At 45.6% G+C, this 17015-nt stretch overlaps 1 protein-coding gene across 2 annotated transcripts in view; it reads left to right on the top strand.

The window, feature by feature from the left end:
• The window catches only part of plcb3 (phospholipase C, beta 3 (phosphatidylinositol-specific)), a 32883-nt gene that overhangs the window by 973 nt on the left and 14895 nt on the right, over positions 1–17015 (top strand). For both annotated transcript variants that reach the window (XR_012960753.1, XM_076139900.1), the window contains exon 2: positions 9652–9738. Coding sequence is in view for 1 of the 2 variants with exons in the window: in XM_076139900.1 (XP_075996015.1) it covers positions 9652–9738 (87 nt within the window). In the remaining variant the exon portion in view is untranslated. The remainder of the gene's footprint in view (positions 1–9651; positions 9739–17015) is intronic.

Genomic DNA, 17015 nt, shown 5'->3' with positions numbered 1-17015 from the left:
ATGGCATGTGTCATTGGCTGTGTGTCTGTGCGTGTGCGTGTGTGTGTGCGTGTGTGTGTGTGTGTGTGTGTTAGGTGTTGGTGTCTTTGGAGAATGTGTGTCCATGTATCTGAGTGTCCATCAATGATTTACTAAGCTGCTGACTGATAACTCCGGGACTGTGTCTTCCATTAGACAACGTATATATATATAAGTGTGTTTGTGTGTGTGTGTGTGTGTTACACACAGTAAAAAGATGCTGTAATTTTAACAAGGGGGTTATCATAAGAGTGATTTGTAGACATAGAGATGAGGTGCGGTGTTGACACACACTTGTGCACACACACACACACACACGCATTCAATCTGCTGCTATTAAAAACCTGATTGAACAATATTATGGGAATGTTTGCCCATTAAAGAATTGGTAACAAAGCCTCACACAATTTGGAATTACGACATATTGTGTGTGTGTGTGTGTGTGTGTGCGCGCACGCGGAGTGCCTTTGTCGTGCAACAATCGGTCAATAGCCTAGCGTCTCTTTGATTTCCCTTCTTTTCTGTCTCTCGCACACAATCTCTCTGCTGCTGCCTCAAAGGGAATTCCCAGGAAATAGTTATGCTTGTGATTAAGTGTGTGAACATGCGGATGCTCTATCTCTCCCCCTCTCCGTCTCTGGTTCTGCTCTATCATCTCTGCTTCCCCCCCCGACTAGAAACAATAAATGAAGTATGGGACAGTTTGTGGGAGTTGGATCTCCCATAATCCTCTTCCTCTTCCTCTTCCTGCATGCAAAAGCTCCCAGCTTCAGGTGCGTCTGCGAGGAAGAGACGGTGCAGCTCTCTGTTCTGTGTCATAAAGTCGTACAGCGGCTCAGAGAAAGACCAATAAATGCTCTGAAATCGTGTGAACCTCGCAAAATGAAGGCAGTAATGATTCAGGCGAGCAGTAAAACACGGAGAGGTCGCCTGATCAACCAAAGGTCGAGCCTGAGAACATCCTGCCACATCCTGAGCAGGCAGCCGCTCACATTTTCCCCGTTGTTCTTGTTTGTCAGGACACATCGGAGCCACAGTTGTAGTCCAACTTTGTGCTATTGAAAGGATTTGATGTTTGTTGTTACTCAGTGTGATCGAATGTGCACACAGAGCCCAAATGTCAACCCTCTACCTGAGACTCGCCATCACGTCGTTCTTATTGCATGTAAGGGAAGACGACCCGCAGGAAACTTAGTGTGTTCCTTTAAGGGATTACAAGGGGAAATAAATGGGTTTCACACACACACACACACACACACACACACACACACACACACACACACACACACACACACACACACACACACACACACACACACACACACACACACACACACACACACACACACACACACACACACACACACACACAGAAAGAGCCTCAGGGCAGTGCAGTTTGTTTACATGAAAACTCTACTTTTGACCTCCTCTCCTTCTCTCTCCTCCCCCTCTGCATCCCCTCGTCTTCCTCCTCATCTCATTTCTTTGTCTTCTTCTTCTGCCTCTTTTCACAGCATCCCCTCACTCTCCTGCTTGATCATTTCTCCCTTTCTCACTCTTTCAGTCGCAGCTCTCACTCCTCTTTGATTGTTGCCGTTGGTTTTATATTTTCTCACAATCCTTCTCTTTCACAACCAAACCTCTGTTTCTCAACTGCCCCGTGAATTCTACTGTAGGCCAATGAAATGACACACACACACACACACACACACACACACATGGACACACACACGGACACATACTGACTCATGCGGGGGGGGCTGCATTCCAAATTGACCCTCTTTCTTCGGCGTTTCTGCTTGTGTACAGATGTGTGTGTGTGTGTGTATGTGTGGTCGTTTTGTTCTGGGTGTGTGTTTCACGTTGAATGACTTCCTGTTTGAGCTTGTTGTAAGCTCCAGAGCCAAAGCCATTTTCTCTCCCTCTCCGCCCTATCCAGCACTCGCCACAATTCAATTCCAACAAATTCCAACTGGAATTCAGTTAAAATTCCTCACAAACAACCAATTAGACAAAGCGAGACAGACAGATGGTCTACAGTGCACTAAGGATTGGAGTGTCTAATCAATCTTAAAGTCAAATATAAGGACTTCATAAAGCTGCTTTGCATCCAGCACTGACAGCTGGAGAACATTTGCATCATTCAAATGCATTTCTCACTCTGCAGAAACCCGACCGCTCCTCCAATCGATCACTGATTGTCGGGCGAAATGGTAGCGCGGTCAGGAAACGTCCCGGTCTCAGCACTCTGTCTTTAGCTCACCCATGGTCCCTTAAGTGCTGCAAAGGATAAATGAGGTGTTATTGAATTGGTTAAGTGTTTATATAGCAGGAGTTTATAGACCAGGCAGTTTGGAGGATGTTCATCTTTCAGTGTCTGGTCGAAGGTTGTTGTTTTTTTGTAAGATCTCTTTAAACTCGGTTGTTCCTCTCTATCCAATACAACCTTGCGTGTTAGACTTTGTAGCTTTCTTCCCCTGGTTGGAATGACTCGTCCCGACCTCTCTGCTTTGGTTAGCTGTCATCACGGAGCAAACAGTGTGTATCGGCTGCTACTTTGTTAAGACAAATCCACATGAGACTCTGTGTTCCTCTCTTTCCCCATTCATAAGTATCCCGATGATACTCTTCTACTCATCTGTTTCATTATCCTCTTCATTTCCAATTGGCTTCCAGTGTGTGAGTTCTACAGCACGAGATGTGGATGATGGTTTATGAGTTTGAGTGTCTAAAGCCGGATTGCAAAATGGATCCAAAGTGACTGACAGATGTGAAGGGTGTCGTTGTTGTACGAGTTCCAGTTTAATGTTGTTATTATTACCAGCTTCTCCTTCAAACACAAAGCTCCCTTTTTATTCTAAAGCTGATACAATCTTCCATTTGGCTTTTCACGCTGGTCTGAGCTTTGTGGAGTATTTCAAAACAACTGTGACTTAAGGAAATTCCATTGCTTGGATTGATGTTTTCCCCTCTGACATGCTCTCTCTACATAAGGGAACTGTCTTCATTGGGCAATATTGTTGCTTGCTTCTAAATGAAACATAATAGGTCCCATGCCATGGACTGTTACTCAGTCTGGGTCAAAGTCAACAAATTCTCATCATTGGATGCTGCAAGGAGCTTCCTGCGACGAGAGCAGAGACGGTGGAGAGAGGGTTTGCGGTCGAGGAGGAAGAGAAGAGAGAGTGAAGGGGAAAGGCAGAGCTGTGTGAAAGTGTGACGCCGTGCTGCAAAACACCAGTTGACACTGACAGAGGGGTGAGAAACGCGGGGTGGGGATAGCGGAAGATGGAGAACATCTCGTCGAGTTGTGTTCTCTCCATCTGTTGATGGAATGGTGTGGGCTTCTGACTCACTTGGTGCAGAGGAGTTTATTTAGTGAAGTCTGAGGAGCAAAATGTCCTGAAACAAGCGGGAGGGATCGGATCAGAGAGGGAAACCTGTTTCACTAAAAATGCAAAAGAAAGACAGGGGGGGGGGGGGGGGTGAGAGAGGAAAAGAGGTGGAAGGTCAACCACAGCCACATGTGAAGTGTGGGACTGACATCTGGACGGCTCCATCTCTCCTCCTCTGTGTGTGTGGATCCTTCATGTGTCTGTGGATCTCCTGTCTGATCTCTTCCCTGTTTCTGCATCTGGTCTAGTTTTTGCGTTTACTGTTCCTCTCTCCGTTTCCTTCCCCTTCCCGTGTCTCCTTTACTTTCAGTCTCTCTGGTGCATCGGCCCTGTGTTCTTATTTTCATTTAGAGGCCCTTTTTTTTTCTCCAAATGTTTGCATTTTTGCACTCCTGCTGTCCTTTGCTGCAGCACCGCTCTGTATACTTAGTGAAAACACGCTGTTCTAAATAGTGTATCTTTAAGGTCTCTCCTCTGAGAACCCTGCTCTGCTCTGATTGGCTCTCGAGTCTTGACAGATTCATGGCAGATTCTGGTAAAATGCTCACTAGCCTTGTACCAAATATTGACAATGTTTAAGACGTAGCCGACTCCCTCCCCTTTAAGACTGAAGGAAAATGACAACAAACACAATATTAGGAGGAGAAAACCTGAAGGAAGCAACTTGACTGACACACAAGTCTTGACCTGCATGGCCAGCAGACACAGAGCAACATTATGAACCCACAACCAACCCACATTTGTCACATTTCTTGGTTTGGAATTCGGGTTTTTGAAGAATAACAACCACTAATATCATTCTGTGTACATGTGGCCATGCTGTATTCTATCCAGAGATCTATTCTGAATGCATTTTCACATCATATTCTCTTTCTTTCTCTTGTACAGTTTCAGGATATAGATTTTTAAGTGGAAAACAAACTGCACACACACACACACACACACACACACACACACACACACACACACACACACACACACACACACACACACACACACACACACACACACACACACACTTCCTCCCTGAACCTGCCCTTCCCCCTTTAACTGCAGTGGCCTGTAATTGACATAAATGCTGGAATCACAATTTAACAATAAATACAAGCAAGCCAGATAATTGCAGCGATGTCCAACAGGAATGTCCAGCAAGGAGCTCGTATTTCTCCATAATACTGTAATAATAACATTGATTTGTTGTTTGCTTCCTCAGTCTGCAGACACGGCTTCTTTGTAGCTGAGTTGTAGTACGGCTGATAGTAAACCAGGCCTGCCAAAGCTCATATAAATCTGTATTTCTACGAGTATCAATACAAGGAATTCCCACTATAGTTTTGTTTCATGCAACTTCTTTCCCTTTCAGCTTGGCTCCGCCCCCCTTTTCTCTCCTCTCTCTGTAGTCCAAAGGTTAGCAACTGTCATCAACCTTTACCATGTTGCCAAAGCAGCCACTCTCTAACCCACTCACACACACACACACACACACACACACAGACTCACACACTGTCCCTAAGTGCACACTGGCTCTTGTATGAACACACACACACCCCCAGAGTAACACTGAGCAAAGGTGCAGTTGTAGCAGCCACTTTTATCAGATTGTCACTAATGGCTTTCTCCTGACCGGTGCTTATGCAACACACACACACAGACACACACTAACACACACACACACATTAATCTTTGGCAGGACATGAGAACAGATGCAGACTAACCTGATTATACTTTGTCTGCATGTCCATCTACACCAGTGTGTCTTCATAATATTGGGATTTTCAAGGTGGTGTCTGGGCCTGTAAGACCCAGGCGCTTTGGGATGGTCTGTCCTGTGTGTGTGTGTGTGTGTGTGTGTGTGTGTGTGTGTGTGTGTGTGTGTGTGTGTGCTCGTGTGTGTGTGTCTCATTAGGTTTCAGTAATGAAGGTGTTTCTCAGAGGACCAGAGCGTCTGGAGAAAGAAATGACCTTCAATAAATTAAGGGTGAATAAATGAATCAAAACACGAGGGAGTGGAAGAGAGAGCGAATGTAAGGGATGATTGACACGGAGAGGGGGAGAGAGAGAGAGAGATGAAAGAAGGACTTCAGAAGGTTTCTACATATGGTGGTTAATTAGGGAGTGTGGTGAGGCGCAATTATAGAGCGACCACCCACTTAAACACAGGCACGCCATAGGGTGCGGGTTTATTGTTAACAAGGTAGGTGTGTGTGTGTGTGTGTTCGTGTGTGGTAGGGGTTCGCAAATGATTTCCTGGCTACCCTTGATTTCAACTTTTTGCTTTATGTAACACTCAAAGGCAAACAGATAAGGAGATCCTGAGCGGGAACAAATGTGTGGAGACAATCAGCGGGAGAAAGGTCGAGTTGTAAAGGGAGCAGAAGGGATGAAGGAGTTAGAGAGGGGTGTGTGTGTGTGTGTGTGTGTCATACTGGAAGACAACGCTAGAAAGCAACTGTCAAGCATGTAAATACTACAGCCTTCACATGCAAATCTGTGTCCTGCTCCCGGGCTTGCTGCACTATATGGGAACGTTGTTACATACTGGTCACATGAGCCTATAGATCACATTCCTCATTCTGTGAGAGTGTGTGTCTGGTCGCGCTGGAATTCCCCATCTATAGCAAACAGTGTATTGACACTGGATATGAGAGAGAGAGAGAGAGAGAGAGAGAGAGAGAGAGAGAGAGAGAGAGAGAGAGAGAGAGAGAGAGAGAGAGAGAGAGAGAGAGAGAGAGAGAGAGAGAGAGAGAGAGAGAGAGAGAGAGAGAGAGAGAGAGAGAGAGAGAGAGAGAGAGAGAGAGAGAGAGAGAGAGAGAGAGAGAGAGAGAGAGAGAGAGAGAGAGATTCACCGAATGAATTGTCTGGATGGATGATTTATGCACCTCTGATTCTGCTTGGCTGAGGTATGAAATCAGTGGGTTTCTATCAGAACTACAGGATCAGTGTGTGATATTTGTGACAGCATAGTGTCGGCAGTATCTAACTGGCACCAGCATGAGTCTTGTTCTCTCTCATGTGAGACGTTGTGTTAACTTAATGAGACCAGAAAAGGAAAACACATTTATAAAGTTAAACTTCTTTGCCTGGGTTGTAATGTTGATTTAGATTTGATAAGATCAGCTCTCTCTGTCTTTTTGCCATTGAGCATGGCAGTGATTCCTTCTCCTCCTCATCCTCCTTCCTGTGTTGCCTCCTCATGAATCTAAACTATAAACCCTGTGACTGATCAGGCGTAGCAGAGCCTGTGATGGTTTGTTTAAGTTGTACGAGTGTGTGTTAAAAGTCACCATATAGTTTGCGCATAAGTATTTTCAGCAAAATAACAATGTCCTCCATAATCTCATCATCTGACATTATAAAAAGCAAGGATGGTGGAGAATCACAGCTACATCACAGACCTAATGTAGCAGAAGGTCATGGGTTCATGCCCCTGTTCACAAGCTGCCGTCACCATTTTTAAAATAAAGTCTGAATAACCACAAGGTGGGACGGAAACCAGTGAGTTTGGAAGGAGTTCAGGTCTGTCTGGCTTCCTTTAGCAGAGCACATTCTTAAATGGATTAAAGTTACATTTTTCAGAAACAGCGCTCTAAACGTAGACCACATTTTTTTTCCGATGTCTTTACCAACTGGGGTGAAAGGGAACATGGGATTTCATGGCCGTGTTGGCAGCTGCTTGGTATCTCTGCTTCCATCACCGATGCAAACAAGCCAAACGTTTGCTGTGTACGTATAGAATGTTAGGAGTTTCTTTACCTGGGTGGTTAGGATGCTGACGACAGGTCGGCTCTCCAAAAGGTTTCAGAATTGATCACTGACACCTGTTGTCATCATCCTCAGCTCTGCCTCCGTCACTCAGCTGGGATCACACGCCGGAAGTGATCGTGGAGTGGATTGATTGAGTGAATGTCAGTCACCAGTTCAACACTGCAGTCTGAGCTGCGTAACTTCTTAGACTTGGGTTTGCTTTGGCAGCTTGAGAACACATTGGGCTTCAGCTCTCTGGTATGCAGCGTTGCATCAAAGCTCCTTTTACTAACAACTCAACTCTTAACTGAATATTTCTGGTTTAATAATAGATAAATCTCACTTTTCTTCATCTGGGTCTCAATTTAATGTCTCTTCCTCCTCTTCTAACCTTTTTTCCCCTCCTCTTTTTGACCTTTATCCTCTTTTCTAACCTTTTTCCCCTCCTCTTTTTGACCCTTTTCCTCTTTTCTAACCTTTTTTCCCCCTCCTCTTTTTGACCTTTATCCTCTTTTCTAACCTTTTTTCCCCTCCTCTTTTTGACCTTTATCCTGTTTTCTAACCTTTTTTCTCCTCTTTTTGACCTTTATCCTCTCTTCTAACCGCACCCACTCTTTCCCTCCCTTTCCTCTCAGCCTACCTTGGAGCCTAAACTCAAGGTATGTTTGGCTCTAACCACTATAGGGATCTCTGTCTGTGTGTTAGATGAGGCCAGGTCTGTACTGTGAGTCTTCCCTCATGTGCTGCAGTATAATAAACATGACTCATTGCTTAAACGCATGTGTAGGACTTACAACTAGTGTACTAACGTTGATTCATCACAATTTAAATCTGATTATCATTCGAGGACATTTGATTTGACCCTGAGTTTGAACATGCATGTAAACGTGCTGACTGTAAGTAAGAATGTTTCCTAGGAAGCGGGGCAAAGGTTCAGAGTAAGGCGTGGCAGTGACAGAGAGCAGACCTTTAGGTACAGATCCATATTATACTGGAACTCCATTGGGAGACATTTCTACATTGCACGTGTGTTTTGAGTAACATTATTTCGCATTACTTCAAACTATTCTACACAACCTCTACTGTCGTTTTACTGTGAAAGCACTCAACCTTCACTGTCCTACTTACACACACCACCCCGAGCTAGGCAGTAATTAGCTTATAACTCTGAATAACACTGAACATTGTCTCTCCAAAAAGTGGAAATTGTTTTGTTTCTGTATCTGGGGATGAAGAGGGGGGGAGGGATTAAATGCTCTGCTTCACCTGTTTCATAACTTATCAATGTTTGATATCTTTCCTTGTTTAATGCAAGCATTACTTATGTGAACAGGCATAAAGTGATGACATCATAATGTCTCATTTGCGTCTTTGTCTCAGTTTGATTGTGAAACTGTTTTGCATTATTTCACATCAGATTGTTTTGTTAATACAGAAACAAACATTCTGCATTAAAATCTGTCTTGAATGTTTAATTGCGCCGTATAGCGTGATTGGTTACTTCACGCTGTCCTGGTACACGTGTGTAACCATGGCATCTAAGGTTCCACAGAGTACAGAGTTTGAGGCTTCCTGAGCGGATCTTCCTCTCCCTTTTTCCATCTGAGAGTGAGGATGATAATGATGCTGATATCACTATACACTCTGACATGAGCATGAGTCATCTGTTACTATAACGACACACAATCTGAATCACCATATGTTTGTGTGCCTGGACTGGTGTATGACCGTTCACCAGTGTGTGTGTGTGTGTGTGTGTGTGTGTGTGTGTGTGTGTGTGTGTGTGTGTGTGTGTGTGTGTGTGTGTGTGTGTGTGTGTGTGTGTGTGTGGTCATGGTATCTTGCACATGAGCCCATAATGATGATGTGAATGACATGTTCGATGAAGGCAGCTGCTGTGCCATCATTATGCATGAATGAGATCTTCATTCTGGCCAGGCAATGTGGTTCCACTGCTCTCCACCACACACACAAACACACACACACTTTACCCCTGCCTGTCTGTCTGTGTGTTTGTCTGGCTGGCCTGCTGGCTCTGTACAATCGCATCATGATAAGCGCCATAAAGCAGCAGGCACGTCCATTATCATCATAAACATGAATCATTGCTGGAGCAGCGTCCCTACAGGTCGACTCCACCGGCTGCCTTTAAGTTAAGCCTTAAGTGTAAGGGCCTGACCCATACATGGGCCTTCTGCACATGTCAATCAATCAGTCCACCGATGAATTAGTCAATACATTACAATGGTCCTTTCTTTCTTGGGGCGAGGACATTGGAGCTCTTTGGAGGAACGTTGGTGCCGTGCCACAGAGCTGAAGTGCTTGAAGTGCTCAGAGGCCTCAATGTCAGAGTGCTGGCTGTAAAACATGGAGCAGAGTTTATCTCTCCACTTGTATGTGTGTGAGTGTAGGAGGAGGTCTGCCTCCATTATTGCGTGCGTGCGTGTGTGTATGTGTTGTCAATTCTAACTGCTCTATTTCTGTCGGTGTGTAGGAGCCTAGCAGCGGCCCACCCACCCTGGTGACTCTGAAAGTCGACCCGGACGGATACTTCCTCTACTGGACCGGAGGATCTAACCTGGTGAGAGAGAGACACACACACACACACACACACAATGGATTTTAATTCCTCACGCTGTGCATGGATGGATATTAGTTGTTAACTCTTCCCCAGTGAACCCCATGGCTCCTCCCCCTCTTCCTCTCTGTTCTTGTGGTCTCATCCAGGCTTTTAGATCACTTTCTTACATCCGTTCCCTTCTTCCGCCCATCCTTTCATATCTTTGCGTCTTGCTTGTACTCCGTGGGTTTAGTTTTATTTTTGGTTCGGGCGGCTCGACGAATTCCTCGTCTTCATCCTCATCCGGTCGGTCTTCATCCATACCTTTCCCCTTTTTCTTACACTAAGCTCAACACTTTCCCTCAGTCCCTTAGTCTGACAGCCGTCTCTGTGGTTATTCTCTCTCTCACACTCTCTCCCTCTCTCTCTCTCTCCCTTTTAATCTGTTATCTAGCCACAGCATTAAGTCGCCACATCCCGCCATGATCCTTCCTGTTATCTGTCCATGTGCTGTGTATATCTGTGTGAGGCCATTTTGTGGGGCCTCTTAGGGATCAAATGACATTTCAGAGCACCTCTCAATTAAGCACCACACGCGCACACACACACACACACGCACGCACGCACGCACGCACGCACGCACGCACGCACGCACACACCCTTCCATTCTTTATTTTTGTCTGTCTATTTTATCCAAAAGGCATGTATGGAATGGCCTGCTGATACCAAATATTATCACTGTGTTGTGTCTGCATGTTTAGGAGTTGCGATAAGTGTGTGTGCGTGTGACTGTGACTGTGCGCGCGTGTCTTAACATGCGTTCATACTTTCTTTTACCAGAGAATGGCCTAAAATGATTTATTCTGATGTCTTGGTTGTGCATGCGTGTGTGCGAGTGTGCGTGCGTGCGAGTGCGTGCGTGTATCTGCAGTATTGGGATAATAGGCCATGGACTGCCTGAGGTGCAGCTGTGACACTGTTTAGCAGAGAGTCAGGCTGCTCGTCTGTACGAGGATGGAACCTCGGTGCTACGCCAATGCAGATTAACAAAGGTGTGAGACGGAACGAACGTCAGAGAGAGAGAGAGAGAACAGAGGGACGGTGGAGAGGAAGGAGAGAGAGACGTAAAGGCTAGAAGGCACCTCTGCCCCACCTTGAACCCTGGAAGCCTAATTATCCATCTGAGCGTCTGTATCTGTCAGGTGCTTAATGGGAGATTGAACCCAGCAGCACACACTCAGATGGGCTCTAACCCCAAAGCTGCTGTCATATTGTTTGCTACATTCATTTAAAATCTCAGTGTCGGCTGTAGCGGTAGTTGAAAGTGTTTCAACACAAAGTGGCTCCCCTCGTGCTGAGTCGTCATAAAGCATCCGCCCTCTTAGTCTCTCCCACATCTTGTCACACGGCTCTGGTGACATCATTGGGTCAGGCGTCCTTGAAAGTCTCACCCAGCATTCTCTAGATTCACGTCGCCTAGAATGGCACAAACCACCTACGAGTCATTGTCCAGGACTGAATCCTAATATTGAAGGCAGACATCTGAACTTTGACCTTAATTATCATTTGACAACTGAAGTAATAAGAGCAGAGCGTTAAAGTCAGATGCTCCCACAGATCAAATATTTTGGGTTCCTCTATTCAGAGAAGTGGGTTCCATCCAGAATACCCTGGCTCGTCTGTGTGAAAGAGTTTTAATCACGCTCAGTAATAATAGCTGGATATCTGTGTTGCCGTGTCCTCTTTCTTCTCAGCTCCGGTTCAAAACCTCCTGAGGGCCCGTGAAGCTGAATTAAAGCTTCATTCTGACATCACTGCCCGCCCGCTCATTGTGAAACGGGCTGCTTCTCTTCACCGCCGCCTGTTGCTGATTGGCTACCGTCACATTTACAATGAGCCAGAACAAAGATGCTACAGCAGAAAAGCTCACTAAAGCCTCCAGCACAAGTTCTGACTTGCTGGCGAATCCACAAAACAAACGAGAGACAAAGTGGCAGCAGCCTTCTTCATTTGGATCCCCACTTCTAATTTCTCACCTTTTCACTTCTGGTTTCTCTTACCGTCTTCCTCTCCTTCTCTCCATAGATCTCCCTTTTATCTGTCCTGTCGTCACTCTCCTCTCTCTTATTCCTTTGTTTACATCCTGACCTCCATCCATTTTCTTTTTCCTTCATTCATCTCCAACTATTTTCTGTCACTTTCTCATTTGTTTAACCTTTTTAATGTCATCACGTCTCCTTCAGAACCTTTCCTGACACCTTTTTGCTTAAGAACAGTATTTTTCCTCCCTTCCTTTAGACTCTGACACATTTATCTGTGTCTGGTGCCAAGCATTTACAGTAACCAACCGTCACTGAGGAACCCACACGCACACACACGCACACACAGGCACACACACACACACACACACACACACACGACAGGGAAATGAAGGCGACACACCCCATATGTAGCCATTATCAGTGTTTTCTTCTTTTCTCTGGAAGTTACATTGTTACAACAATCTTTCATAGTAATGACAGCAGGAAACACTGACTAATAAATGATACACTCCTCCACACACACACACACACACACACTCCTCCACACAGGCACGTTTGATCCAAGTGTTTTGGCCCTGCTGCTGGATCCCTAAGAATCCATGGCACCCAGTTTGGGAACCAGAAGCGTGGAGCTTTAATGGACATTCCAGTGGCTGTGGGTTACACAATTCCCACAAATCACAAATCCAAACATCTGTTGCGACACATGTTTGCATCCTCTCTGCTAATCCCGCACCATCGGTCCTTTCTCTATTCTGCTCCGCCCCCTTGAGTCTTTTGCACCTTAAACTTGATGCTTTTAGACATCAAGTCATGTCAACACATTACGACTATGGATGACATTTCTCAGAAACTTGCCCCGTTGTGGTTTGTCTAAATAACAGTTGTTTCAGTGAAAAACACGGGAATACATAATTATTCAACCGAGCTGAGCCGGGCTTCGACCCAGCATGAACGCTCTTCCAGAAAACTACATCAGGCTGTCTTAGGTTGAGCTCAGACTTGGGAGAGATTTCTGGGAAAAGCCACATTTACTATAGCGACTTCTTCACTTATTTGGCTGTGGAGCAAACAGTGTGAGCGACGGCACTCAGTCTGACCGGGCTTTGTCCGTAAGTGTGTATCGAGCGAGAAAATATAACCCCCCCCCCATCGCTCTGTTTTATTTCACTCATCCTTCATTTTCCTTCCTTTCACACTTTCACTCTTGGCCGCTGCCCCGTCCCCTGCGCTGCTAATCCCCCTCTGATTTGTCTTCCTCTGTCCTCGTGCTGTCCTTCCTCCGTCTCTCTGCGTCTGGGCGGCTGCTCGCTGTCACAGGGACGGCGGGCCCAAAGCACGCTGTTCCTCTAATGTAAACTGAAGGATGACATTTCCTCTCTCTCTGCTCTCCATCTTCCCCCCCTTTCTCCCCCCGCTGACAAATTATTGCTCCTTAATTTCTTGAAACAACACTTCTAATGTCTCTCCTTCTCTCTCTCTCTCGCCATGGGAAAGTGGGCAGGAAGTCACTCAGGCGGGGGAGAAGGGAATTCTGTTTCCCCCTTCTCTCCCTCCTCCATGTTTCTCTGGAAGCCTTTCTCTCCCTCTGACCATCCTTCCTTCCCTCCCTCCTTCCCCGGCTCATGTCATTAGTACCTGGACTGTGACTTACACCAGGGGTTCCCAAACTTTTCTGTGATGCAGCCCCTATATACCATTAGGGGCTGCATAGGCCCCCCATAGGAAAGACACGTTATTAAACACAACGACAATAGGCTTCTACAACAAAATAGGTAAACAAACCATGTAAAAGAAAATGTATTTATTGTTATTGGTGCAGTAATTATGACATTTACAACAACAGTCAACATTGGCATTTCAGTTCTATGGGACACACACACTCACACACACACACACTTCATTATTAACAAACATTACACAAATTATTTTGGTACCAACTCCTCAGTTGAATCACTTCATGTGTGTGTGGTGAATCTGTGCAGCCCAGGTCAGAGGTCAGAGAGTTTGCAGGACGGCGTTGTAAGAACCAGGACTCGGACCTGGTTCTTCCATCAGCGTGATGGCTGTGTTACCATATGACACCACAGGAGTTAGTGAGGTTGCTACAGCGCCCTGCAATGGAGACACGAGGCATGACGGGCTGGGAGGAGATGAGTTTGGCCTTCAGACTGTTACTGGGCAGAGAAACGCTGGAGTCAGAATGGGAGAAAGTGAAAGGGACTAAAACAGGCGTCAATGCTAAAGATGGGTTAGGGTTAGAGTAATTTCAACGCTCATTAAAAAGTGCAATAGTAACCAATTTGACCAGAGCCCCGTTAGCCAGGACGTTTCCAGGCGAGTCCAGACACTTAGCAGCTGTGCAGCTATCAAAGCTACCCAGCATTATGCAAACACAGCCTGTCTGAACTCAAACCTGGATCGACCCGTTTCCACCTCCCACGGCGAGGACGAGGGGTTGGATTTCTGGGAGGCACCTAGTCCAACGTCTTTAACCCTTTCCAAGTGACGAGCAAATGTGAAAGTTCCATGTAAGATCTTGAAGTTGAAATTCTTGAAGTTGAAATTCTTGAAGTTGAAATTCTTGAAGTTGAAATGCAAATGCGTGACGTTGAAATGCGTGAACCCAAAACACCATTGTATCAGTTTTGGAGCCACTGCAACACACATGGACCCAAAGCAAACAAATAGTCAAGGAGCTCACAAGCTCTTGTGTATAGAAAATTACAAACACAGATATAGTTTGACACACACAGCAGCGTGTGTGTGTGTGCATGCGTCAGTCACCATCAGCAGCGTTTGGTTCCTACCTGCTGCTGTCATCTTGTTGGGGGATCAGGGGCGTTTGGTTCTTGCCTGCTGCTGTCCTCTTGTTGTGGGAAACAAAGCAGAAATTTCCAGGTGAATCATATCAGCTGGGTTAAACCATGACTAATTGAGTGCGGGTGACACATGTTTAATTTGGAAGAGGTTTTGTCTCTTTCTAAAGGTCGGCTCATATTGACTAACTATGACAAACTACAACAAAGGAATTTAAAAGTCAGAGTTGCAATTTATACACATTTATCTATTGGGGTGAGGTTTGTGTTTGTGTGTGAATGTGCCGAGCTTGGTTTAGTCCACACCTCTCTTGGTTTAGTCCACACACGTAATCATCGTCAGCGGTGCGATGGCGCCAAACTGGAAACACCGGAGACACAAATGCGCGTGCGTCGTTTCCACAGCGGAAGGAAGAGGCTTGATGATGTAACGTTGATGTAAGGATGACGGAAGATAGACACCCGGCCCGCGGTACAATCGTAATCCGGCCCGCGAAATAAAATCTAAAATTTTATCAGATCTACTCCGCCGATTGATCGCGCACACACCACAAGGATACTACACATCCCAGAACGCACTGCGATCCGTATGCGGTTGTCGTTTAAAGAGTAGAAAACGTATGGACGTCCCCGCCGAGCTGACTGAGCTCCGGTGTAGTGACGCGTTCACGGCACCCCGAAACGATGCGATGCGTTTAACATCCAACAGAGTGAAAACAATTAGGGAGTGTAATGAAATAAGCTCACATCTGGAATTAGATGATAACAATGGAGACACGAACACATGATGAGACACCGCCAGACATTATTGACTCATTAATGAAGCAACAATTAAATTAATTAATACACACACAAATGACGACCCTAACACACACACACACACGTGGCTAGAAAGGTTCCCCTTATTGCAGATATCAAATCTTTACTAAACTTCTCTTGTGTAATCTAGTGTTCCCAAGATTGTGTGTGTGTGTGTGGAGGCCATTCTTTCACACACACCCAGTGGACGGTTAGCAGGGGAAGTTGAGTGTGTCAGTCGATAATGTGGCAGCTTCCTCCCTCTCTCCTCTCTTTTGGTTTCTTTTCTATTGACATTATCTATAACAGCACATGGAAAACACACACACACACACACAGATGACATGAACTTTCTTTTCCCATTCGTCTATGAGGAACAGAGACTCTACACACTATCACATGCATTGTCTAAACACACACTTCCTCCAAAATGTCAGTAGTTTTGTGGGTTTTGCTTCTGCCTTTTGTGTACCAGCAGCAGCCTCTCTCACTCACACACACACACACACACAAACACACACAAACACTTCTGTCTCCCTACCTTTTAGTTTTAATATTCTTTTTCTTTCTCTCTTTTCTTTCTTATTATTTCTTCTTCTATTTGATGCATTTACTTACTTTTTACTTTGATCATGTTTGTTTGTTTCTATGTATTTTTTCTCCTCCCTCCTCCAACAAATCTCTACAGACCAAATTCTTGATTAGCACTGGTGTGTGTGTGTGTGTGTGGTGTGGGTGTGTGCGGTGTTGTTAGTTCATCATAACTAGTCCATGTGTGTTTGTGTTTTGTGTGAGATTTATGATAACGCAGCTATTTTTACTGTGTGTGTGTGTATATACAGTATGTTCTCTCTCTCTCTCTCTCGCTCTCTCTCTCTCTCTCCTTCTCGCTCTCTCTCTCCTTCTCGCTCTCTCGCTCTAGCTCTCTTTTTATTTACTTTTCCATCCGTCTCCTGTCTTCACGTAGGTTCCATCATTTCACCGATCCTGTGTCTGCCGTATGGGCAAAGTTGCTAAAGCATGAACGTTACCACTCTGGCTCTGGTTCTCTCTCTCTCTCTCTCTGTCTCTCTCTCTTCCTCTCTCTCTGTCTCTAGCTCTCGCTCTCGCTCTCGCTCCCTCTCGCTCTTACTCCCTCTCGCTCTTACTCCCTCTCGCTCTTACTCCCTCTCGCTCTCTCTCTCTCTTTTGCACCGGGCCAGACCACAGAAATATGACACAGCGGCGTGAGAAGGGAAAGACAAAGAGCGCGGGAGCAGAGGGAGATAAACATAAAGGAGGGAGAGTGATGAAGTTGGACAGAGAGAGAGAGAGAATGAAGTCCCGCTGATAAACACAGAGGAGACATTACGAGGTGCCACGGTGACAGAGTTACTGAGCTGTCCCATGCTTCAGAGCCATATTAAGAGTCAGTCTGTCTGTCTGTCTGTCTGTCTCTCTCTCTCTCTCTCTCTCTCTCTCTCTCTCTCTATGTCTCTGTCTCTGTCTCTCTCTCTGTCATCTCTCTGGCTGTCTGTCTGTCTCTCTGTCTGTCTCTCTGTCATCTCTCTGTCCGTCTCTCTGTCTCTCTGTCTGTCTCTCTGTCCCTCCCTCTCACATCAAAGCCATAAAACACTTTGAAACTCTCCTTGTTCTGTGT

This window comes from Genypterus blacodes, unplaced genomic scaffold (genome assembly GCF_046128005.1).
Source record: "Genypterus blacodes isolate CSIRO-AG114 ecotype Tasmania unplaced genomic scaffold, CSIRO-AGI_Gbla_v1 ptg000480l_1, whole genome shotgun sequence".
NCBI classification, from domain to species: Eukaryota; Metazoa; Chordata; class Actinopteri; order Ophidiiformes; family Ophidiidae; genus Genypterus; species Genypterus blacodes.
This window is presented reverse-complemented; position numbering and strand designations above follow the sequence as displayed.